Source organism: Triturus cristatus, chromosome 7, assembly GCF_964204655.1.
Source record: "Triturus cristatus chromosome 7, aTriCri1.1, whole genome shotgun sequence".
In the NCBI taxonomy this organism is placed as follows: Eukaryota; Metazoa; Chordata; class Amphibia; order Caudata; family Salamandridae; genus Triturus; species Triturus cristatus.
The window spans coordinates 645,201,805-645,228,980 of NC_140590.1; the positions used below are offsets into that span (position 1 = coordinate 645,201,805).

The 27,176-nt window shown below is 46.6% G+C and overlaps 1 protein-coding gene across 3 annotated transcripts in view; it reads right to left on the minus strand.

Annotated features, from left to right (window-relative positions):
- Nucleotides 1-27,176, minus strand: part of PRKCA (protein kinase C alpha) — a 1,238,880-nt gene that overhangs the window by 203,903 nt on the left and 1,007,801 nt on the right. For all 3 annotated transcript variants that reach the window (XR_014966571.1, XM_085617273.1, XM_085617272.1), the window contains 2 exons: nucleotides 8,331-8,474; nucleotides 5,272-5,445 (listed from right to left, as the gene is read on the minus strand). Coding sequence is in view for 2 of the 3 variants with exons in the window: in XM_085617273.1 (XP_085473399.1) it covers nucleotides 5,272-5,445; nucleotides 8,331-8,474 (318 nt within the window). In the remaining variant the exon portion in view is untranslated. The remainder of the gene's footprint in view (nucleotides 1-5,271; nucleotides 5,446-8,330; nucleotides 8,475-27,176) is intronic.

Consider the following 27,176-nt stretch of genomic DNA (forward strand, 5'->3'; position numbering starts at 1 on the left):
GAGCTGGAGAAGGGACAGAGGCCTATGCTCCCTAGTAACCTGTCGCTGTCGGCTTCCACCCTCTCTATGCTTGCTTTGGGAGGCTCTGGGTCAGGGGCGCAACTAGGTCTTAATTTCGGGGGGGGCTAACATGGCAAATGAAGGGGCGTGGCTAATGTTAATCGATAGGGGCGGGGCTAAAATGGCAGATAATCAGGATAGGTTAATGCTCAGGTCAAGCTGGGAAAAAAAATTGGTGAATTCTGCATTTGAAACTGGACAACAATTAGAGCACACATTTTTGTTAATTTGATGCACTTATATGCTATTGTCTTATGAAAAAGGAACAGAATGTACTGAATTAAAAGGCCAATTTAATATATTTTACTACAAAGCACTTTAGGAACACAATATAACCAATTTTCACAATGCCATTTCAAGGCGACTACCCTTTTTCGGCAGCTCATCAACAATTGCTTCTATAGGAGGACAATGTGCTCGTGAAATGTTTATCATTGCTAGTCCAGAGAGTCGTTCTTGCCCCATTGTTGACCGAAGATAGGTTTTCAGTCTGCGAAGACAACTGAAGCACCTTTCTGGGGATGCGGTTGTCACTGGCATCACAATGCATGCCTTTACAACGCGGTTGTAATGACTGAACAACTCAAGTGCTGCTGCAACACGTTACCATTTCAACGCAAACGTTTACCACACATATGCCTTTACAACAAAGGCATATGCGTGGTAAATGTTTTGTTTTAAAATACAACTACTTTACAGGTAAGTATAAACTATATATATATATATATATATATATATATATATATATAGGTTTATATTTCCCTGTAAATGGGTTATTTTTTTTAGTAAAGTGTATGTATATATATAAATATATATATACACACACACACACATTTCCTTAAAACCCAACAGCCCTTCAACCCATACCAACCCTAAAATTGCCCCCCTGGTACCCCAAAGCCCATACCCACCCTGAACCCTACAATTACCCCTGGCACCCTAAAACCCATTACCAGCCCTGAACTCTGAAATTATCCCCCTGACACCCCAAAACCCATACCCACACTGAACCCCAAAATGACCCCCCCGGCACCCCAAAACCCATACCCGCCCTGAACCCTAAAATTGCCCCTGGCACCCCAAAACCCATACCCGCACTGATCCCTAAAATTACACCCTTGCCCCCAAAATCCATTACCACCCTGAACCCCAAAATTACCCCCCTGGCACCCCAAAACCCATACCCACCCCGAAACCTAAAATTTCCCCCTGGCACCACAAAACCCATTACCACCCTGAACCCTAAAATCACCCCCCTGGAGCCCCAAAACCCATACCTGCACTGATCCCTAAAATTACTCTTGCCCCCCCCAAACCCATACCCACCCAGAACCTTACAATTACCCTTGGCACCCCAAAACCCATAACCTCGCTGAACCATAAATCCCCCTGGCACCCCAAAACCCATACCCACCCTGAACCCTAAAATTGCCCCCTGACACCCCAATACCCACACCCACCCTGAACCCTAAAAATTTCCCCCTCGCACCATAAATCCCATATCTGCCCTGAACCCTAAAATTATCCCCCTGACACCCCATAACTCATATCCACCCAGAACCCTAAAATTACCCCTGGCACCCCAAAGCCCATACCCACGCTGAACCTTATTAACCCTGGCACCACAAAACCCATACCCACCCTGAACCCTAAAATTACCCCTGGTACCCCAAAACCCATGCCCACCCTGAACCCTAAAATTACCCCTGGCAGCCCAAAACCCACACCCACCCTGAACCCCTAAATTGCCCCTCTTGCCCCCCCAAACCCATACCCACCCAGAACCTTAAAATTACCCTTGGCAGCCCAAAACCCATACCCTCGCTGAACCATAAATCCCCCTGGCACCCCAAAACCCATACCCACCCTGAACCCTAAAATTTCCCCCTGACACCCCGAAACCCACACCCACCCTGAACCCTAAAATTACTCCCTGGCACCCTAAAACCCACACCCACCCTGAACACTAAAGTTACCCACTAGCACCCCAAAAAATGAACACTACAAACTTACACTATGTTTGCAAATACGGTGGGGACTACTCTTTGACGTTTCCATGTATGTAAGTCAAGAAAAACATTCACTTATGCAGGCAATACGTAATGCTGTGCTGAAGAATGCATTAAAGTCACTGGAACTTACATAAAAAACTGCTGCCTGCTCTTCTGATGCTATTCTGTGGAGTCGGGCTGATCAGCAGCACTGCGCCCTGGCATCCAGCCCCTCCCAAAGGTCTTAGTGTAGGTAGATGTGGGTCAAATGTCTCCTGGTTTCTCTTTACCTGGGCCTCCTCTGCTTCTTCCTTGGTGCCCTTGGATGCAAAAAGAGACAGATCCATGGCCCTGTTCACCATTTATCTGGTGAGCAGCGCTGTGGATGTGAATTCCCAACAAGTGCACAGACAGCAGGGGCAAAGGGATGGCAGTGCAAGTGACGCTTTTCCTTTGTAAATTAATTCCTGCTGGAGTCATAGCCCAGGGCTTGCTGTCTGTGCACTTGTATGGAATACACATCCATACAAGTGCACAGACAGCACACCCTGGGCCATGACGCCAGCAGAAATTCCCTTACAGAGGAAAAGCATCACCTGCACTGGCCATCCCTTTCCCCCTGCTGTGCACATCTTCCCACCCCATCAAGTGCTTAGCTGAAATCCCTGCCTTCAGGCAAGGATTTCACCTCGGTGAAGCCAGTCTAAAGGAAAACAAGAGGTGGGGCATGGGGCTTCACTGAAACTGTTCAGAGGCTGGCTGGGGGCTGCTGGGCCTCTCAGAAAGGATCCGATGCGCAGCCTTCGTTCATCATAACCCTCGCACTGCGCCTAACCGGTGCGACTTATTCTCCTGCCCCCCGCACCACTGGCGATCCCCAAAGAACTTAGCCAACAAGAATGGTACAGTTGTGGTCGTTGTTGGCCGCAGTTTTATTATGGTTACATACATCTTGGCATGATTTCGGTCATATTGGGTTATTTGCGAACTGTATTGTCTTTGGACACAAAGCCGTGCCCCCCATTCGTAGTTCGTTGTATCTCCAGTTCGTAAATGACCCGACCCCCCAACCAGTTCTGTTGTTGGTCCTTGGTATTCTTTCTTTGGTCCAATTACCACCGGGACCACCATTTGGTTGGTCACCCAAGCTTTCTGCGTGTAGGGAGGGGTAGCTTTCTCTCCCCCCGGAGTTAGGCCCCAACTCGCTACCTTTTGTGCCCTGCCGACAGGCCGGGTCTGGGCCGCGAGCGCCGTCTCCGTTTGCTACCCCTCTTTTGTTGGCCAGGCCACATCACCCTGCCGTGCGGCATCCCAAGGTGAGCGGCCCTCCTCCTACACACCGCCCTGTCGGTGTGTCTCGTTAGCCAACCATCGTACCGTTTTTCCGCAAACGCTCGTGTTGCTGTCCAGCACTGCGACACTGCTGTATCGTAGGTGTGGGTGGGTGGGGTTTGCAGGAAACCACGTCGGTGCGCCGCTCTCCCTGCTCCCCGAAGTTAGGAGCTCCTTGGGAGAGCGGTCCCTTATATCCCCCCTTTTCTTTTCCTGCCGATCTGGGCAATTTCTTCAGGCTGCCCTTCTGCCATCGCTGTTGGCGGGGTGCTGCCGCTTGCTTATGCACCAAATGACGCTTTATATTATGTATATATGTTTCTTTTTTTTTTTTTGTTTTTAAATTATGTGACAAGCACCTCCGGGCCGGGTGCCCACCCCAACGGCCCTTCTCTCTGCTTCGTGGCCGAGTTTTTGCCCCCAAGCCACCGATCTGTTGCTTCTCCCTGCTGCTCAGTCTCTTAAAGGGGGCGCGTGGTGCACGCGAGACTGAACCAAGGCCTGTCGCTGTCTGTGAGCGTTGCCCCTTTAAGGATGTTCCGGCGCGTTCGTCCAAACGCGCGCGCGTCCCGCTGGGTGCACCCGCGACCCAGTGCGCTAGCGGCGAAACCGGGTGAAGGAGCTGCTCCGAGACAGTGCGTGCCCTCAGGTTACCTGGCCTGTTTTGGGAAGGACTCCGATGCAGCGGTAGGCTCCTCCCCCTTTCTCCGGGTTGCTCGGGGGCCCTGGGACTCTGCTCGTGGGAGCTGCTCCGGGAAACAGTGCGTGGTTGCTTGGCCTGCTTTGGGAGGACACCGGGTTGCTCCAGGGGAACTCTGTTCGTGGTAGAGGGAGCGTCACCTTCTCTGTCCGACGCTGGCGCTGCTTCCCTCCGCTCGCTGTTCGTGGTCCGCTCGTTGCTCGCCTCGAGCAACCGGCAAATAGTTCGCTTCCACGCACACTACGAGGGTCCCTCCCGGGGATCTCGCCACTCGGGAGAGGGGCGCGCCGAGTCACCCCAGTCCTGGACTCTACGCCTGGTCGCCGTTCCGTTGTTCGTCCAGGCAGCACTTCGTCGTCCGGCAGTACTTCGTCTCTCGTCTTCGTCCAGGCAGAAAAAACGTCGTTTGCAGGAAACCACGTCGGTGCGCTGCTCTCCCTGCTCCCCGAAGTTAGGAGCTCCTTGGGAGAGCGGTCCCTTATATCCCCCCTTTTCTTTTCCCGCCGATCTGGGCATGCCCCCCCATTGGGGGAGTTTGCACAGCGCGTGGGCAGGAGGGGCTACTGTTTGCCGCTTCCGGTCGCCGGAGGCGCCCAGAACCGGTTCCTTCTTTTGCCACCTTCGGCGCGGCGCGGGTTATGGCGCCGGCCCCTGAGCCTCTCCCCCCCTTCGGGGAGGAACGGCGGCCTCTGCAATTTCAGCGTGTGTAATCTTAGCCCGGGCTGAAGAAGACGACGGGGGGGCTGAAGCCCGGTGAGCCCAATGGGTGTTGCGCGCCTGCTCTGGGTACAGGGTGCAAAGTTATCTCGAACCAAAAGCGGCGGCCGGCTCAGGTAAGCGCAGTGGGGCGGGGCGCGGCAGCGGGGAAGCCGACAGACGACTTGGAATAGGTATTATTTATTTATGCCTATTCCATCGTCCGTCGACTTCACCCCCCTTCAAACCCCTCACCATGTTTACCTGTGCCGGCCGCCGTTGAGCCATCCACCCATGGAAAACGAGACGAAACCAGAGAGTCGATTACCATCCAACAAAGGAAACTAGGAACATATCACAATGAGAGTGGGAGGAAGCTAACGACGAGGCCAAGCAGGAAAGAGTAAGAAAACTGAAACACGGGTATAGAGCACATTCTGATTGACAGTACACACCAAAGGTACAGTGTCAGCAGGAAAGTAATACACTTACCTCGGTTTGAAAGCAAGAATGCAAGAATGTTAAGAATGGTGGTTTATCCTGAAGCGCTAACACTCGCTTTTCCACCATCGTACATTCTACGTCATCATCTTGAATAACGACATCCTTTTTCAATATTTTGATTGCATAAAGTTCTTCTGTTCCCTTCCGGTCTGCCAGCATAACCTGCAAAGGAGAGTCAACAAATACAAGAATCTGAGTGGTGGAGGGTGTTGACAGCTTCGGATTCCTTTTATTTCAGATGCATATCACTTCAAAGAAAAGACACGTAGGTGCCTTACTCGACAAGTAGCACAGCCGGATGGTGCACTGCATCACCCAAGTGGCCTTACTGGGAGGGTAATGGACAGACTGCGTTGGAGGACCTTGCTTCCTGTTGCCTGCCACCTCTGACAACTCCTTCGAGCATTTTAAATACAGATGCCGTGTATCTGCTCAGGTAGGTAAAGGTGCCAACAAGGGATTTACTGGGAAGCAAGAATGTTGAGGGAAATGTTTCTTTACTCTGTGATGCCCGAGAGTGACATCGACACATAGCCCAGCATTCCTTTAGACAATTCATATCGCCCCTACGAGTCTTGTTTTCGCCTAAAGAAAGACAGTCTCTGGTTGTATTGTGAAAGTGGGCACAAGAGTACCTTGTCATATGTTAGAAAATGTTGAGACTCCAGCTACACTGTATTATACATTGTCAAAGTACCATAAGATATCATCTGTTCAGAAGCCCTGCACTCTCTATTTTTCTTTGTTTGTTTCTAATACAATTTTGAAAAGCATATACACCTCCCTACTTGAGTGATTCTATTTGCCTTTAAATGTTTTCTGTCTATTAAGTTTAAATCAATCTATTTGAGATGTCACTCTTGGGCCATCACAGAGTAATTAAACATTTCCTCAACATTTTTGCTTCCAAGTGAATCCCTTGTTGACATCTTTACCAACCGTATCATAGTTACCTAAGGCTACAAGGGCATATTGGGTTGCCCTTTTGTGTATTGTGTTTCTTCTCTGGTTGATCTTGATTCCTACCAGAGATACCAGAGAAATGCACATGGTTCTCAAATGCCATTTTCTCCCTTAGCAGTAAAGTGTCAGTACGGCAACCACAAATGGACCCTCGTTGGCTACCAAGCTGGCACGGGGAGCTGACAGTCACTCTTGACAGCTGTTTTTATCCTGAGTGAGAGGCAACTGAAGGGGGAATGCTAACTTACGAACTACAAGTGCCCACGTTGAAATCTGAGCAAAAAAAAATCCTCTACAACCAAAATCGGAACTTCAAAATATATATGCTTGTCAATTATTGAGCATCATTCTCTTTCCCAATTGTTTTTTCGATCTGGTTTGATTTTGCGTGGCATGTTTGGACTTATTTTACCTTTACCTGAAAAAGATTTTTTTTTTTTAAAGAAAAAGCCACTTACCTGGGATTGCGCCAGCCCCTGCCTCTACCTGGTCCTCCTCATCTTCCTCAAGTCCAGCAGCAGGAAGAAGCCGGGCTCCCAGGCTCCCCACAGCCAATCACAACGCTGCAAAGCAGCATTGTGATTGGTCTGAGCACCATAGTTCGGCGATCAGACAAGGGCTGGGGGCCTGGGCATGTTCTCCACCCAGGCTGTAATGCAGCCTGCATGTAGAACATACAAAGTGCGCATGACGCTTTGGCCGACTCGAGAGAGCGGGCCAAAGCGTCATGCGCACTTATAGAATGCACTCAACATTCCCCCCTGCAGTGCTGTGGCGTCACAGAGCCCAGATCCACCCCAAATGAGAAACTGCAGTAGGAAAAATAGACTGATAATAACGCTTCGTTATCACTTCACTTTTCCTCTTTCAACTGTTCAGAGAACAGTGGGGCGATGCTCCTCAGCCTTAGTGGAGGAGCCGCCGCTGCCATGAGCCTCTACCCATGAGTATGCTCTAGGTATCTGCCAAGAACTCTATTCTTTGTCTCTGCCCATCACTCTGCTCTGTGACTCTGCCCGTCGCTCCAATCCAAGCCTCTGCCCAGTACTATGCTCCAGACCTTGGCCCAGCAATCTGCTTCAGGGCTCTGCTTATAACCCCACTCCATACCTCTCCGGAAGCTCAGTTCTTGACTCCTGCCTATCGCTCTCCTGTGGACCTCCTCCCACAGCTCCGCTCTGAGCGTCGGTCCATGTATGGTTCTATTACTATTCACGGCCACTACCTTCAGTATTCCCTGGAGATCCTCCCTGCACAGCTCAATGTCCCTCCACATTAGTCACTTGCTGTCAGTAATTGGCAAAAAGCACCAGGCGGCACTCCTTTTGAGGGCAGCTGAGGCGAGTAAGTTGTGTCTATCGACTACCACATTACCTGCCCCCCAAGGACAAGTTGTTCGTCGATCCCCACCCCCTGAACAAGTCAGCCGCCACTCCCCCCCTTACCTGCACCGGGCAGCAGCTTAGGGGCTGCCTCAGGTTGCAGTAGGTCTAGCTACACCACCGTCAAGAAGCTTTCACAGAAACGCCTATGAAGCAACAAAAACAGAACAGACACAGCCAGGGATGGGCTCTAGACATATATAACAAGACATGTACTTTTGTCTCCACTAAAAAGAACACATGATGCGCAGATTGCATTTCAACTTACAAATGACCACTTGCTTTGTTCCCTATGTGGAACTATACATATGTGCAAATCAAGCTGGAACTATACATATGTACAATTCAAGCCATAATAAGTCTACAAACATTAGGTCTCCACGGACACATTGTGTAATAAGGGGTCCCCATCCTCTGTGGTGGGGGGGTGGGGGGGGTGGGGGGTTAGGCTCCTGTTCCTAGGGGGAGTTGGGTGGGCTTTGACCCTCGTCGCCTCTCTCTTCACAAAATGTTTCCATTTTAAAATATTTATACAATGCAGGTAAGTATGCAGGCTGACACATTTGCAGGCGCACATCAAAAGTGGCTACATTAACACTCAAAATGTAATCTCGGTAGTTCACCTTTGAAAATACATGGAGCGCGTTGCATTTCTTAAATTCAATCATATAAAATGTCGGTGATAGACATGGATTTTCTTACCTTCCCAAAGCTGCCCTTTCCTAGCACCATGAGGAAATTGAAGTCCGTCAGCTTGACACTGTCGATGTTGTTGGATGGGACGTAGGCCCTTCTCTCGTGCTGCGGACTAATCACTTTGTTACCAGCTGGGCCGAGCTTGGCTTTCTGAAAAGGAAGGAAATTAATATTTTCTTAAGAGCTGTGGCCGGTTGTTATCAGCAGAGCAGCAGGTACCCAAAAGATAATTTTTCCCTAAATGCAGCCAATCAACTCCAACTTCAAGGGAAGTTGTTGCTGCATGTGACCCAAAAACCATTACAACACAAAATAAAACATTCCTGTCTGAATATTATCAGCGCATTGCAGACAGTCTCTCATTTCTTTCTTGACAGTTTGCTAGAACTTACTTTGCAAAGAGGTTTGCGATTCATTGCGACTTCCTGGTTCAAAAGAACAATTTGAATTTGCACACGATGGATTAACACCCTGTGATGTCATGTGCCAACATGACAAATCATCCTCGCCACAGGAGAACAATGCTTAGGATTAGAGCGGGAAGAATATTCAGCATCTCCATTTGGATCTTAATGCAGCGAGTCACGTAATCTGAAGGTTGTGGGGTGCTTCTGAGGATACTCTTGAATTCTTGCAGCGAGGGCCAGCTCAATATATTTTGGCACCCTGGGCTAGGTACAATTTTCCCTCCTCTCCTTAGCCCTACTGAAAAACACTACATTGCTACATATCCATAATGTCTGTGGTGTCCCCCCAGCAGGTGTGTGGTCCAGATCTCTCAGAGCTAGCTGAGTTCATTTCACCAGGTACATGCTTTTGGTTTCCATATCTTGTGGCGGTGGAGGAGGGTGCCAGGGGTCCTGGAAGGGAACAATAAACACGGCACCCACCACAACAAATGAACAGTAGTCATTGATGGAGGTCATTCCTAGCCTTCATTTGGAAGGGTCCAGGGGATCTTTATTCAAGAAGCCAATAACTCACTTGAACTCACAAGTAAAAAAAAACAAGAAAAAAGTCATTCTGGAAACATTTGGCTGAATTGAAAATTGAGTCTTGGACTGTCCACTGGCACATCAGATAATTAATTATGGATCTATGGCTGTAGCCAAGTGGCAACTGCGCAAACCACGCCAAGGAGATCAGAAACAGAATGGATACATCTTTGCAGAGACCCAGCTCACATATTTTACTGGACCTTCTTGGTGGAAAGGGTCAACTCAGGTTGAACTTGCACCTTCAGGACGTGAAAGAAACAGCAGAAAGATCCTGACCTAGAGAAGCAAATCCTTCGGGCATACAAGAGTATCATGACCTTACAATATCTAGAAGTGAAGAGCATCTCTTGTATACAAATTTGCATTGAATATGTACATTTGGATTCTGGCAACTGACAACAGATACACAATGTTGGGAGGGGATCATTAACACCACCTGTCAATCCAGCTTGTGTGATGATTATTTTGAAACTGTAATAACATTGCCTGCTACATAAAGATTTAAGAGGACCTTTACCGACTCTCCTGATCACGTGCAGTAGTGCAGTCCCAAAATTTACTCAAAGAGCGTCTGCAAAGTGCATAAAATATGGTATTTTAAAATAAAATTGAATTTCGTATTATCTCTACAGACAAACACAGAAACGTGGGGTTAGATGTACAGAGAGATAGGTCACAATCACTGACTGCAAACTGTGCACCAACTATTTGTGACCTTTTTCAGATTTTGGAACTGCACTAATAGGTCTTGTAGCAAAATCAGTTGCAATGGATCGCAGAATGAGCTGCCTAATGAATATTAACTGGGCAGATCACTCTTTATGGCCCCTTATGTTAGGGTACAACCACAGGGTTGGTGGCCCACAAGGAACAGCGGACCACCATCTCCATGTTTGTAGTCAGAAATAGAAAACTTGCTATTTAAAGCAGTCCATGTTCCTTAATGGAACCAGTGCTGCTTTAAAAATAATCAGGTTTCCCATTTGGGAAGATATCGGTGGAGGGAGGATTTGGGGACTGGGGAGAGGGAGAGCATGCATTGGTCTCCTGGACCACTACCTGCTCCCCAAGAGGCCTTTCTGACATGATTCCCAAAGGCAAAGCAATTCAACCCGGATGGCTCCTCCTTGCTTTAACTGTTAGCACCTCCTTTGAGGCGCAGGTAATATCGCAATACTTTGCAATTGTAGTCACAAACCATTGATACATCGGACTTTAATTTGCCATTTGGTGGGGTTGTTCCCTTTTCACGTCCCTTTCTAAATAGGATACAGAATGAGTCACAATATCCTGTTTCCAATTTGAAAAGGCTTTTCTGAATTGCAAAAGGGCATTAGCTAATACTAAACTGCCATCGGCATTCTGTGATTGCAAACCCCGTTAATTTGCGAATTGCAAAGTTTGTGACCGCAAAACACACCTGGCCCATAGTAGCTGCCCATCTATCTGACATAGGTCATTGATGGCTCTGGTTGTCCATCGATGAGCTGCTGTTTCTACTCTTGATGGTTTTGGTGTTGTAGTATTTTAATTATTGATACTGAAATGGAAAAAACCTGTCTCCTATATTAATATGCTGATAAACCTTTAACGGCCAGTTCACCAACAACAAACATATTTAGTTGACTTGATGCATAGAGTGGGAACACAAATGGCTTTGTTGTGTTGCTTTGACATGTCCCTGAGCTCTCACCACATCCCTGTCACACTGTGCAGATCTTTTGACAACAAAACGACCTCTCTTTCCTCCCTGGCATCTGCAGAGCGGTGCTCGTGGCAGGGGCAACAGGGCAGGGAAACCGTTTCTTGGCAGCTGCCTGAAAGGGCATTCCACAGAAAAACACAATAAAAAAGAAACGTAATAAGGCTACCTGCTAAGTCCCAATCCCACCAGGCTCAGGGCGCCATGAGTCGACAGAAAGCATTTACAGCAGAGAAGAGTTGCATTTGTTGGGAGCGGGAAACTTTCATGGCTCAAAAAGCTTCCTGCTCATTAATCTGTACCCGTGCCCTGTGTAATGCACAATGGAACTGAACGCTGGTGCCTTTTATGCAGTCCAATTTAACTGGCAGGACCAGACTAGTTACATTCAGGCCACAAATAGCATTAAAGAATAAAATGTATCGAAAGTGGGAAATACAGCTGGCTCCAGCTACTGTGTATTGATAATAAAATAACATTTCAGCAAAACTAAACTCAAAATTTTAAAAAATGTAATACCAAAGCTACTAGACTTATTATCGAGCTGGACAGGATTCATTATTTTTTCCGCAGAAAATGTGAAAAAACGTTAAGAAAAACGCTCTTGTTTAGTAATAATCTTTTGCTGAACGTACTTTTCTTTCTGAATGTAACCCTGTTCAGACCTTACGTGGTAGATGAAAGGATATCTTGTTTTGGTAAAAATGATGGCATGTGGATGCCTTTCAAAAATACAAATGCGCAAAAAGTAAGGAGTCTGATTGCCAACAAAGCCAGTCCCAATAGTCCTTTTAACTAGGGAGCGCACATTACTCGCTGGTCAGTAATATTGTATTTACTGGCCTGTTGTATGTGTGGGTACAGTGAAGGGTTTCACTTGCATCAGTTTATAGATCAAAAACCTATTTACACGTCAGTTTTCTACAGTCTAGGCAAATGAAAATGTGTTTTCATACTGGAGCACCAAAAATATGTCTCCAAAATGATGCATTTCATCCCGAAAAACTGCTCACAACAAGTAGGACTTGACAGACACCTCTAGTAGGGGAGCAGATAATCGCCCTGTCAAGACTCTTGGATATTTTGCAGCTAGGTCTGCACTATAAATCTCCTTATATCTATCTATATATGCACGCAAAACAATTTTACATTTTTAAACAAAAACAGGTAGGTTTCAGAGATTAATTCAAAAAGGTCAGAGAAGATTGGGGAAGTGTTTCATAGGTAACATTAAATATTTCGCTTTTATTTGCTCTGGGCTGGTGTTGCTGCACATTCTGGCACACATGGGGTCTGCATGTGGTACCACAGGCTACACAGCATTTCCCCTATATACCAGCCCATGCGAGGAGAGAAAATTCGATGCCTTCTCTGACTGAAGCATAAGAAACAACAAGCCAACAGCCTCACAACCGAAGCACTGGGGAAAAGAGAAAGTGTGTGTCGTGTACCATTTCTTGGACTGCTACATTCGATTGAGTCCTTTGTCTGTGTTTTGCACATCCCTGCGTTATTCTGCGTCTGACCCAGGTCACTGAGGTGTGACGTAGTCAAAGCAGAAAAGAAGAGCTGCACTGACAGACTTTCAGAGAGCCCTATCGGCCTGGAAGGATTTTATGGCGTAGCCGCAGTGGGTAACCAGTTTTGTTGTCAACTCTGTCTATGTCATAGCAGTGAGTTATGACATTTAGAAACTGAAATAATGGATAGAAGCTCTCTATGAGAGCCTATGCACAATAATTAGATAAATGTTTAAAATTATTTCCTTGCAGAAACATTAAGATTCTGTGCATTAAGATCATGTTATTAATGTTTTTCGATGCTTATCTATTATTGCCTGTCCAACAAGTAAAGATGAATAATGACTAGTACTCATTGAGTCAACAGTGGCTCCTATTGGCATTTACATTGTCGGTGACAAGTGGCTTCATCTAGTTTCATCAACCAGTCTTCATATTCTTAGGAGGATCGCTGGTCATCCATTGTCTCGCTGCATGATGTCTTGCGATCAAATGCAGACAAAGCGATACATATTTTCTTTTATTCCACACTGTCTGTGTAAGAAAGTAATTATTATTTGGGAAGGGTGATCACCCACCTCAAGGATTAATAACACTAATTTGCGATTATGTTACCTTAATTTGTATATCTGCCTGGGACAGGGGCGTTACACAGGACCCCCGCATCCCCAGCGGTACAGGGGGGCCCCCGAGCAGCAGGGGGCCCCCTCAGCACAGTACTCAGGGCCAATAGCTCGGATTAAATCCGGAGTGGGGGCCCCTCTGTGTGCGTGGCAGTGGGACCCCCTCAACTTTCGTTATGCCACTGGCCTGGGACTGGGTCAAATACAGTTTTCCAAGAAGCAATCTAGTGGGTACTAACCAGTAACACTACCTTGTGAGGGTGAACCTTAAAGATCACTAAATTAATATGAGTTCAACCCCCTGATATCCATGGCACAGAGCAGAGAGGTTTAATTTAGGGCAGTGTGTAAAGTATTTATGCGGTGCCCAAATATTAAAAAAGTCAAAATATCAAACAATAAAAATTCCAAACTGAATAAGAAAAACAGAGAAAATTGGAATAACAAAGAAATGGCACTAAATTGGTTACAAAAAGTCCAATACCTGAAACTGGAGATATGAGATTTTTTAATTTCAGTTAAAACAATGTGAAAAAAGCCCTAATGATAGTCTACCAGTGCAGTAGATCAATACCTAGGAGCACTTTGAGGCCAACTACGAATATTCTTGAGGTCAGACACACCAAGTGGGACGATACAGTCAAGGATTTTTCCTTCAGGTTTAGTCTGCAAAATGTAGGGAAATGGTTCCCAGCCGGGCCATGCAGCCAACGGTTTCTGGTGAAATTGATGCAGAGCCAGATAGCCATTGAACTCAGCTCTTCACCCAAGGCTCCCAGACCTCTGATTAGGCTCTTAGGACTTTAAGGTTTGATCCAGTGAAGACCCTGAGACGGGTCTAGCGCAGATCCAGCTCTGACTGGGCAACTGGAAATCCTGGAGAAAGGGGTTCTTCCACTTTTTTATCCATATAGCCACAAAGGAGGTCAGCCCTTTGTCCTAGGTACAAGCGGGAGCAGATCTAGTCCTTCAGAGCTTCTCTTGGGTTACCCCAATGAGGATCTAGTACTCCCCTGATCACCCTGAGGTCCAGAAAGTGCTCTGAGGAGGGTTCTTTGAAGTGCCACAATTATGGGTTGCAGTGACCAATGGGTGTGGGTGACTCCTGGCTCCTCCCTAACCAATAGAGGTATAATTTCCCAGACAAAACTATACCCAGTTTCTCCAGTATTCCCGGTTGTCCCTACTACAAACAGTTCCATAGTGCACCTTAAACCTAACACTCAAGATGGTGAAGCCTTCATCCTTTGTGTAGAGCCTCCATGTCCACTCAGAGAACTGGCCAGGAAAATGAGCACCATCCCCTTTGTCCTCTTCAAATGTGTTTTAGAGGCCCACTGGGTTTGGAGCCAGCCTGGCTAGTGTGGGACAATGGAACAAAGGCTTGCCTTTCTCCATGCTTCACTTTACATCTACTTTTGAAAGGACAGGCCTCACTCTGGTCTTTTCCAAGTTCTTGGGCCCACCCAAACGGTCCTTCCTGCAAGGGGAAGAAAAAAACACCCTACACCCAGGCTACTGAGAGCCAAAATGCCCACATCATTGTCTCTGTTGTGGAAACAGTTTTCACACCTTATTATCAGGGAGGCATTGGCAGATCAGCTGCCCCAGAGTAATGCTAATTGCCCTAGCTGGAGCTCAGGCAAAAAAGTATACTTTCTAAAAGTTACATTTCCAAAATATGGAAGACAGCTGCTCCAGCAACCAAGATTTACAATGTGGAAGCTTTGGGGAACGAGTTGCACACCGAAGTACCACGTATTTTTCTTGTCATCATCATCAAAGTTCATCCTTTGTGTGTGCTTAACACTGGTAACGTGCCCAGCCCAAGTTGCACGTGATTACGAAACAACAAAATTTGGGGCCATGTTAAGTACAATATCCTTACAGTCAAAGAAAATAGATTTATTAGGTCTCTTATTACACTCCCCATGAGATCGCACTTGATTCCATTCTACCTCCCCCCATTCCGATCCAAAGCCTCCGAGATCATCTGCGGCGTACCCCAGGGTTCGTCCCTCAGCCCGACACTGTTCAACATTTACATGGCCCCGCTCGCACACGTCACCCGACAGCACGACCTCAACATAATCTCCTACGCCTACGACACTCAACTGATCCTCTCCCTCACCAAGGACCCCATCACCGCCAAAGCCAATCTCCACGAAGGAATGAAGGCCGTCGCCGACTGGATGAAGACCAGCTGACTGAATCTGAACATGGACAAAACGGAGGTCCTCATCCTCGGCTCCAACCCTTCAGCCTGGGCCGACTCCTGGTGACCGATGGCACTGGGGACAGCCCCGTCACCCACCGACCACGCGTGCAACCTGGGAATCATCCTCGACTCAACGCTCTCCATGACCAAGCAAGTCAACGCCATCTCCTCCTCCTGCTTCAACACCCTCCACAGGCTCCGCAAGATCTACAGGTGGATCCCGACAGATACAAGAAGAACAGTCACCCAGGCCCTCGTCAGCAGCAGACTCGACTACGGAAACGCCCTCTACGCGGGAGCCCCAACCAAGCTCATCAAACGACTGCAACGCATCCAAAACGCCTTGGCACGACTGATCCTCGACGTGCCACGCCATTGCCACATCACCCCCCACCTGAGAAACCTGCACTGGCTGCCCGTCAACAAGAGGATCACCTTCAAGCTCCTCACCCACGCACATAAGGCACTTCACAAGACCGGCCCAGCCTACCTCAACAAACGACTTTCCTTCTACACCCCCAACCGCCAGCTCCGCTCCGCCGACCTCGCACTCGCCACCGCCCTGCGCATCCGAAGAACAACCACCGTCGGGAGATCCTTCTCCCACCTCGCCACCAAGACATGGAACACCCTCCCACTGATCCCACGACAGACCCAAGACCTGCTGACCTTCAGGAGGCTACTCAAAACCTGGCTGTTCGATCAGTAGCACCCCCCCCCCCGGTGCCTTGAGACCCTCACGGGTAAGTAATGCGCTCTACAAACGTTGTTTGATTGATTGATTGATTGATTTGGTTCTTTGGAAAATCTCCTGGAAAATCGAGCTCAGGCCTGTGCTTTAGTGGCATAAACTATGGACATCGCCTGATCCAGGAACATACAGGGAACCCTTAGAAGATTTAATGTACCTTCTCGGTGCCCAAAAAAAACACATTGACTCTTATATGTGAGAACCTTACCATCAAATCTGGGGTGGGAGAGATTGTAGGTATGGTCAGAGGAATTTAATTCCATTACTAAAACTGAAATCATATTGGCGTACTGGGAGTATACCTCACATTCCATTCTTTCGCCCAACCTATGGTCTCCAGAGGTCTAAATGGATATTGCCCCTGTGCAGGAATTTGGGCACCATGAGTCACCTGCAGGCACTTAGGATTTTAAGGACTGACAGTTTCGGGTTGGTGGCATTCATAGTCACTGTTGCAAGATACTTCATGGCTGCCTGGATCTGGCATTAAAAGTGTATCCGAGTAAGTGAAGAGGAATTGTCAGGATACTTTTATGAGAGGGCAAAGATGAGCCTCAGTAACTAGCCCACTACGCACCTTAACCTTTTTAATTACCTCATGTTTATGACGGGCATTTTAATACTGGCTTTTAAATTAGTTAAACAATTCAGTGCTCCTTTTACATTATCTGGTATTTAAGTATATGTCAGTTTAAGAGCCCATATTATGATTGTTCTTCTTTTCTTAATCTGTTATGGTTCATTGTTATATAGGACAGACGCATGGCCCAAAAGATGTATTGCCAGGGGCAGTACATGGGCTATACCAGAAGATTTTGCATTTTAGTCTAATATGTGCACTGATTAACTAGAAATTTGTATTTTAAACTATTATAGTTTATTGCCATTTTGCACCAGGACACTTAACATTTACACTGTATGAACGAAAAATCACACCTTAAAACCTTATGGTTCATTGCTGCTTTGCACACTTTATATGGCATTTAAGCTTTAGGCCCATTTGCAGATAGTAGATGACTTTGTACTGTAATTGGGGAATTTGGTTTATGTTTTGTACTGTTAAATTGGGACCGATTGTGTAATGTTTTGTACTTTGAAGGTTGCTGTGGCACATCGATTTCATGGATTCGTTTTATTATGTTATTTTACTGTATCTGTGCTTTTATGATTTTGACTGATCGAGGTAAAGTTTGCGATGATGATGATAATAAATAAATAATAGAATGTAAATGACTATTCTAGCCGTTTCAGTCAACATTACCAGATTAAATCTGTATTTGACATTTTCTACAATACAGCTACAGCCCTGCCAGGAAAAATAGGCACATGCCAACTTTAATTTCACACATGTACCCCTATCTTGAGGGCAATAAAAGGACCTTGGGGGTGACTTATTAATATTTTAAAGGAGGGTTTTCACTCATCAGAAAGGGCTATTTTGAAAGCGGGTTTTTAGGCTGCTGCAGTCAGGCTACTCATGGCAGGCCTGAAGTTAGGCTTTATAGCACACACTGTGGATGGCACAATAGGTGCTGCAGTCCTCAGGTGTGTGGGAAATTTAGCCTCCTAGACTTTTGCCTTCTATTGAGAATGTGTTTTTTGTTGGTTATAGAACTCTGTACGCTTTACCCATGCAGGTGGTAAAGTGTTTGTGCAGTCCAAACATGTTAAAATTAGAATACACCTATTTGACATATATAAGACCATAGTATATTGTACTATCTGTACCTAGGGCCTGTAAGTGTAAAGCTACCAGTGGGCTACAGCACTGATTATGCCACTCGCTAAAATATCTCTATTAAAACATGTCTAGAGGCCTGCTACTGCAGATTGAGTTTGAAGTTTAAAACTGCTATCTAAAACTGGCTAAATCATTTGCCATACCTAAACCATCCTTTTTAACACTGATAAGTCCCTCCTAAAGTGGGCCTTAAATGCCTTTACATCAGGGTGCATATTAGTTTAAAAGGAGGACATGTATAATTTATGTTTTACATGTCCTTGAAGTGAAAAACCTACAGAGTAGTTTTGACCTGTGAAAAGGCTGGTTCTCCCATAGGGTAGAATTGGTTTACGCTATTACCTTTAATAACTGCTAAATTAAGTTTGGGAACAGCTAGAAAAACAATTCAAGGACTCCTTTTATTAGTAATGTAATATCTAACTTAACGGCTAAGTCAGATTTTATATAACTATTTTAGAAAGGACACTTTTAGAAAGTTGTCATTGTCCTGCCTAAACCTAAAAGGATTTCCTGCCAGTGTTCAGCTGTCACCTGACGGCTCCCCTGAGGTGAGATATGTATTGCTCCCATACAGGGGACAAAGGGCTCTGAGAGTTGGAAGGGGGACTCCTCCCTTGACAGAATGGTCTGTAGGGCTGTGCTCAGCTTATTCCTGAGCTTCAAAGGATGCCTACCTTTTCACTGGCAGATGAAGCTCATTGCTAGGCCTGCCATTTCCCTCTATTTAGACTAGCAACAAACCCAGTGGGAGAAGAGAAACTGACCAGAACTGCCATAGGGAGCGGACAAAGGAGTACCCACAGGCTGGCACTGGGTATAAAAGAGAACTCCTCAGAACACTTCCAGACCTGTGACCTGTGAAAAATTGGAAGAAAGACTGACCTGCTGTCTGAAGAACCTGAAGGATGAATGGACCTGCTTGCCTTGAACCCAGGACTACAAAAGTGACTCCAAGTGTAAGTTGCTTTATCTCCTGTTTGAGCCACAGGAACACAACAAGCTTCCAGAGGCCCTTTCCCTGTAACTTCTCAGCTGACCAGTCCCAACTGAACCTGCCATACATCCTGCTGCTGGCCTCTCTTGGAGTGAGTCCTAACCCTCAAATGGTGCAACCCAAGCCCTGGACGCTTAGCTGGTGTCCAAGTGTACACCTGTCTAGAGATGGGATTTACAAGCTTTTTGAGAACTCTATATCTGGAGAACCGACGGAGACTGGATTTGCAATTTAAGCCATAGCCATCAACATTCAATCACAGGATGGCTTAGCTTGCTGGTTTGTCCTGCAGTAAGAGATCTGACTTTCCGAAAAGTTTCTAAGTCCAAACGTAGAGGGCTTCATCTGGACTTAAGCCGAGCAGCACCCCGTCAACGTCAAAGCCTTCCTGGGAACAAATGTCAGACTTCACTCGCTCATAGCTTTCCCTCCTTAGTCGACGACTCGCTGCTCAGCAACCCACAGTTGGCAAGCTTCGTGTCAAACTCAGCTTGCAGCTTGCCCTGCCTCCTATGCATCGATGACCACTTTTTCTCCACAAAAGTTTCTGAGTTTGAAGATAACATTTCCGTCGGTACAAACCTGGTACCTGTATTCGACCAGCGCTCCACCGCAGTAGGCCTTAACTCTTAACTTTGATTAGTTCTAGTGCTTTGTGCTTTTTGACACTATTTTTAATTCAGTCTTCCAGAAAACCTTTTAAGTTACAATGTATAGCGCTTTGTGTTTTGGTTTCATATCTCCAGTTCTACTTACAGATTGTTTGTGTTTTTTGTGTCATTTTATTCATTTACTCTATTTTTCTAAATTACTGTGGAATGTTTCCTGTGTTTTCACTTGATTACTTTTTGAATGCTCCACCCTTACTATGCACGTTGCCTCTAAGTTTAACCCTGGCTGCTTTGTGCCAAGATACCAGAGGGTTAACCGCAGGTTTATTTAGTGACTTCAGTCATTCACCCTGACAAGGACTGTGATTATTATTTGAGGCGGATTCTCAGCCCACCTCAACTAATACTCCAATTTCTTACAGTTAACTTCCAGGTCCTGGGTACATTGTCTACACCATGTACTAGGGACCTGGGGGCAGATTGATTAAGTCAATCAGGCATAAGCCAAAGTAACCATGTTTAAAGAACGAGCACAGGCAATTTATTCCTGTTGAGGAGGGGTAAAGTGCACAGTCCAGCAAAACAGGTAAAAACATGGGGCAAAATCACACCAAAGATGGTAGTTCTCTACAGCTTCTTATTCTATATTTTCAAAACTAAAGGAAAATTAAATTGGGAAACTTGTAGCCACTTTAAGTAAACATTCAGCACCTTAGCTAGAGTCGAGAAATTGATCTTCATATGTCTTTCATGTGGACTCCAGTCAATATATCTTTATTATACCAGAGGTGCGGCAAATCTGCCTTTTTGCATAGTCCTTCATTATTTTGCTTTTCAGAACCTAGACTGTCTGGCATATTTTGGCACTGGGAGGCTGGTACACTGTTATTAGTGCATGTGCTGTGACCTCTGTCCCAGCTCTCCTCATCGCACTCCTGAACTGCTTCTTCCCTCAGCCGCCCTTGTCTTTAGCTGTTTGCCTTTTATTGACTTATTGCATCTTATTTGACTGTTCACTCTTTAATGCCTCTTGTTCGGCTCTTCACCCTTTGCTTTTGACTTTATGCTTCTTGTTTGCCCATTCGTCCTTTACTGCTTCTTGTTTGTCTGTTTGTCCCTTACCTCTCTGTTTTTGACTCCTTACCCTTGATTGTCTGTTCCCCCTTTACCTTTCTGTTTTTGACTTATTGCCTCTTGTTTCTCTGTTCACTGTTTATTGCCTCTTGTTTGTCTGTTTGTCCTTTGCATCTCTGTTTTTGACTTATTGCCCTTGTTTGTCTGTTCGCCCTTTGCCGCTCTGTGTTTTCTTTTTTTGCCACTTTGCCTCTTGACTGATCTTTTCTGGTAACAGCGGCCTTTCCGCTGTTTGTCACTGCCTTTCCCACCCTTTCCCACTCTCTGCCTCCTTTGCTGCCAATCTCGCCTTGCTTCCCGCTAGTTCCGCCCACCACCACCCAGTGCCCCTCCCACCTCCCAGGACCTACCTAATGGAGGCCCATTGAGCAAGTCCTCTGGCCCAGCTTTCCCTCCTGCACTTCCGAACTGCTGCTTCCCTCAGCTGCCTTTGGCTTTAGCTGCTTGCCTCTCTGTTTTTGACTTATTGCCCTTGTTTGTCTGTTCGCCCTTTGCCTCTCTGTTTTTGACTTATTGCCTCTTGTTTGTCTGTTCACCCTTTATTGCCGCTTCATTGTCTGGTTGCCCTTAACCTGTTTTTTTTTTGCCTCTTAACTGGTCTTTTCTGGTATCTGCGGCCTTCCTGTCAGTCCCTATTGTCTAAAAGCGTCCCCCTGCTGCCACTCCCGCCTTGATTACCGCCTGTCACTAGCCCTGCCCACCACCAACCTGTGCCCCTCCCACTTCCCAGGACCTACTTAAAGGAAGCCGCAGTGCGGCCATGCAGGGGGCGTGCCAAAGGGAAGCCTATCTGAGCCCAACCATGCATTTAACGCACCCAGAGCCAAGACCCCAGGGTCACGGAACACCCACAGGTATGAAGCTGCCACCCTCCACGCCCTAAACACTGGATGCCCCAGCAAACACTGCTGCCATGCAGCTCCACAATATAGGGTAGGACTGTTCTCCTGTGCCAGATGCACCGTGTCCTGTACCAGTATGACCAACATCAAAATTGCTAGACACCATGCCAGTGCCACACCACACCAGAAGCAACCTTTTGGTTCAACTGCATACTCCTCAACATGTGCTCTATTTGCAAACACTCACCAGGACCGCACCAACACACCAGGAGGAGGAGTAGCTATTATCCACAAATAGATCATACAATGCACCACCACCACCGACAATACCACCCCCCCCATGGAACACCTCAATTTCAAGCTCCACACCAACAACAAAACATCCTTCAGAGACACCCTCGCATACCGACCCCTAAGCCTACACCCCAGCTTCTGCAACACCATTACAGACTTTATTGCGCCCCTCGCCCTGCGCTCCAAGGACTTCATTTTCATTGGCGACCTCAACTTCCACCTCGATGATCCTAACGAAAACTCCCCCACCTCCTCAACAGCATGAGCAGCCTCAGACTGACCTAGATCGTCCGCGACCCCACCCACACCGCAGGACACATGCAGGACCCCATCGTTACCTCCAGCAACTGCATCATACACAGCCACGTCACAGAACTCACATGGACCGATCACTCGATCGTACACTTCAGCATCCCCAGCCCCCGCACCACCACCACCCAAGTTGGCCAGCAGCCCCCACCACAACAGGAGAAACATTTCGGAGACCAGCTGGACGTACGCCCTCAACACCACCAACCCATCCCCTTCCACCAACCAGGAACAACTTTAATGCTTTGATCACCATCTGCGCCAACAGCATCAGTCCAAGTAGCAGCAACAACCACAGAAGATCCTTCAAAAAGGTCAGCTGGTACACCCAAGAACTCAGAACAGCAAAATGTTGCAGCAAACAACTGGAAAGGAGATGGCGCACAAGCAAGGACACCACTGACAGGCAGCCTTCACGACAGGCATTGAAACCAGCACCAACAACAGCAAAGAACTTTTCAACATTTTTAAGGAATTCTCCAACCTGGCTGCCAGCGCACACAGCACCCTCATGGGAGCTGTGTAAAAACCTCACCGATTTATTCCATGACAAGATTGCAACTATATACAGAAACTTCGATCCCCAACCTACATCCACAGACTTCATTGACCAATACACCCTCGCTGCAACTGACACAAACCACAGACTGACGACCAGCTCTCCACCCAGGATACCACCTCCATCATGAAATCAAAAGGCAACACACCTGGAGCAGAACCAGCTCTTCGACTCCTCCCAATTCAGCTTCCGCAGCAATCACAGCACTGAGACCGCCCTGATCACAGCCTCCGATGACACCCAAACCCTCCTTGACCACGGAGAATCAGGGGCCCTGATCCTTCTCGACCTCTTGGCAACCGTATCCCACCATATGCTTATTAAAAGACTCCCCCACATTGGCATCCAAGGCGACACACTCAAATGGATCACCTCCTTCCTTACCAGAGGTACACAGAGGGTTCGCCTAACACCTTTCCCTTCCGAATCCAAGGAGATTGTCTGTGGTGTCTCCCAGGGCTCATCCATCAACATGATATCTTACACAGACGACACACAACTCATCCTCTCCCTCACCGATAACCCTACTACCACCATGACCAACTTCCACAGATGCATGACAAGCATCACCGACTGGATGAAGAACAACTGCCTGAAGCTGAACATGGACAAGATGGAAGTACTAATCTTTGGTAACATCAGCAACCCCGGAGACGACTCCTGGTGGCCCTCAGACCTGGGACCCATACCCACAGACCACCCCAGAAACCTCAGAATCATTATTGATAACAAGCTCACCATCAAATCACAGATCAACACCATCTCCTCCGCCTGCTTCCTCACTCTGCGCATGCTATGGAAGATCTTCAAGTGGCTTCCCCTGCACACAAGATGCAATGTGACACAGGCCCTCATCGCCAGCTGATTGGACTATGGCAACGCTCTCTACATAAGAATCATTGTACACCTCCTACAGAGACTGCAAATTATACAGAATGCCGCAGCCAGTCCCACCGCAACCTCCCCCGACGATCCCACATCACACCCCACCTCAGGCAACACCACTGGCTTCCTATACAGAAGAAATGCCAATTCAAGCTGCTGTCCTAAACACACAAGGCTCTACATAACTAAGGACCCGTCTACATCAACCTTCGCCTGAACTTCCAGCAACCGTCGAGAAGACTCTGACTCCCTATCACTGGCCACATTCCCTGCATCCACCGAACCAGAAGTGGGGGAAGCTCCAGCTCCTACATCGGTGTAAAGACCTGGAACAGCCTCTACATGCAGTTTCAGACCAACACCTCACTTTCGGAATTCCAAAGGGTCCTCAAGACCTGGCTGTTCGAATGAGCCATCCTTGGTCTGGCAAGCGCGTGGATACCACATCAGATGATTAGCAGCACGTTATAAAGACTGATTGATTGATTGAATTGGCTAAGCCCAAAAGGTAAATATGACTCTTAAAAAAGTCCACAGTTACAGTAGCACAGATCTTGCAACAGTGCTAAAAAACTCAGATGTTTCATATGGGCTTCAATGTGGACTTATATCACCCAGAAGAGTGACTCTAAAATCAAGACAACAGGACTGCCCTTCCAAGCCTGACTGGCTAAATGAAAAGTGGCAGCAGCCCTGTGTGAAAATAAACCTTCTTTACGTGGTTGGAAGCCTGCTTCTAACATTAGTAACTTACTGGCAAATACGTATCTTGAGGAACACAAAACCAAGTCGCATACGGGGCAGATGCGAGACATGGCAAAAATGAAGTGCTATGATCTGAAGACGGCAGAGCAGCATTTCACTTTTTGTAAAGCTTGCTTTCAGTCTAAAACTCGTATTCCCATAACGTGGGAGGGCTGAAACATCAGTTTGTGCTGCAATCTGCAATTTACTTAACATTTAATTCATGGGTAAACTTTGCTTTATGATCAATATGCCCCAAAGATGATTTCTTAAAAGGTTACTATTATCCGTCTGGACCTAGATAACCTCAAAACTGGATCTGCCAGGCTCCCTTCCCCAACTCTCAAAGCAGGTTTCCCCAGTCCAAGTAGGAGGTGTCAATGCCATCAGTCTTTGATCTTTCAGAGACTCAGAAGGGTTTTGGAGCAGCTGCCTGTTGAAACATAAATGACAAGAATATGTGGGGGGTGTTAATTTCAGAAACGTCCACCTCAAAATAACTCAGGAAGTTGAGGGGTGGAAGACAAAAAACAGCACAATTAGTCACATAAAGCATAGACAGTAAGCAGAAGGTTTATATTGTAACAGGGTTCTTAACTAGTCTTCTCATAGCCAGACAGACTTTCATCAGTCGAGGGGTTGTCTTAGGCCCAAAACTGCTCTCGCTAGGCTTTCCACTGGAGGCCAGAGGGAGGACCCCATTTTAATGGGCAAGCTGGAGGAGCACCAACAGCTGAGCTGGCATTCTGTCATCTTTGAAAACCCCAGAATATTGCTTCTTGGATTGTTTTGCATTAACAAATTTTTACATTCTGCAAAATAGGGATAAACTGGGTGCGAGCACTTTCTTAAGGCAGGTGTATGACCCATCAGCAGTCTTTAGCCAGTGAGTACACGGAAGCAGGCACCCAACACGAAGACTTTAGAATGCACCTGGACTTGTAGACAAGTAAAAGGAGAAGCCGGATGTTGTCTGCCTGGTACAAGAGTGAGGCTTTGGATCCTTCTCACCCCTGTACCAAAGCTTTAGATTTGCCGCTCAAGGATCTGACAAGCTGACTTCCTGAACACTTGGTGAGATAAAGGACAAGAGGAATATCTTTATGGGAGAACCAACTGAGCAGTTTGGATAGACCCTGGCTTGGCCCTGGCCAGAGACAGAGGTTGCGCATATCTCCCATTGCGGTCTGTGCTATGTTATCCTAGCAGCTTTTGGAATGACCAAGACAAATATATTCAGCATCCTGAGATTTCTTGAGGACTAGGGCAAAGTTTAAAGGCTATCAGAGAAAGGCACAACTTTGGCAGGAACAATTTCGTGTTTTGTCCTGATCTTAAGTTGTTTTTTCATAAGAAAAAAGTTTCAGTGTACAGAGCCTTGCAGTGTCCTGCACACACTACTCCCAGCCAGTCTTGCTCCTCTTTGAGGTTTAAAGCTCACAAAATGACTACATTCAAATGTGGAGCAAGAGAGAGAAAAGATGGGAAGTGGCCACAGCAACAAGAGGATAGTATGTTAATGTAAGTCAATTTGTAGAGTGCAACTCATCACCCATGAAGGTATACAGGCGCTAGAGCAGGAGTGTAGGTTGAGCGGAGCTCCTAGTTGAACAGCCAGGCCTTCAGTTTCTCGTGGAAGTCAAGCAGAGAGGGGGAGGTTCTGATGTGTTGGGGAGGGTCATTCAAGATATTGACTGCGATTTAGGAGAAGGATCAGCCACCTCTTTCGTTTCTGCAAATGAGAGGGATATGAGCAAGGGGGTGAGAAGCTGAGCGTAGTTGTCCGGTTGGATGGTAGAAGTGAAGGCAGTGGTTGAGGTAGGCAGGTCGTGGCAGGCATGTGTACACATAGATGAGTGGCTTGAATTGAATCTAAGATTTTTGTTTGCCATGTTCGGATCTCTCGCCACTTAAAACGGAGAGCATCAGCACGGCCATGTATTCAGCATATCTAGCCTCATGAAGAGGTCTCTGACTACAGCCTCCTGGCTTGCTTCGCTGGCTGACTGTAACTGACATCTGGGAGTCTAATCCAGAACACACAATTGCTGACTGCAGTGAAGCTTTATGAGCTCAACACTTCATTGCTGTTGGCCTGAAAAGGTGCCTTTCTATTTTCAATCAATTCTTTTTACTAAGTGATTTGAGAATTGTATTCGGATTTTTGGTTCAGCTTTAATACTTTAATTCCATTTTCCCTAAGAGAAGGCTATTGCTTTGAGCAAAAGCTGCAACGAGTAAGCCTAGGATTTGTCATTGGACCCTGCTCATACAGGTCACTTACATTTGTAGATGTTAACCTTTTGGTCTCCTCCTCTTTTAGAATCCACAAGCTCTAAAAGACATTTTGGACAGTTTCATGTATACTTTTTAAAGGATTTCATAGAGTTAAAAGGAATATATAAGAAAGAAGGTTATTAGCTCAGGGGAATTTGACCTCCGCAGCTTAATAAAAAACTGTTTACAGTCACAACAAAGATTAATGAGAAACTCTGGTTAATCCCTGGTAGCTGCAGCACGCGAGGCAGCCAATTCTCCAGAGAAATAAGTGTTAAGTTCCTTCAGTGCCAAATAAGTTGATATTTAAAAACAAAACATGGTAAAATGCCCAAACCAGTTTAGAGAAATCAAGAACAATTTAATAGGTAAAATTACACAATGGTTAAAAATGGATTAGGAGACCCATATGTGTGTTTTTTTGAATAAATGTAAAGCAAAATGTGCTGTGGAAAGCCCATCAAAGTCTACATTGGAGCAACTTTAGGCAGACCACACTTTGTCGGGCGTCAGGTAAGCATTGTAGGTCATGCAGGTCTAAGGCTTCACCTTGATACTTTGTCTTTTTTATGATTCACAAAATCTTTGCTCCAGCGGGACAATGCAGGATGCTCATGCCAGAAAGGGTCACTCGAAGTTGGGTACAT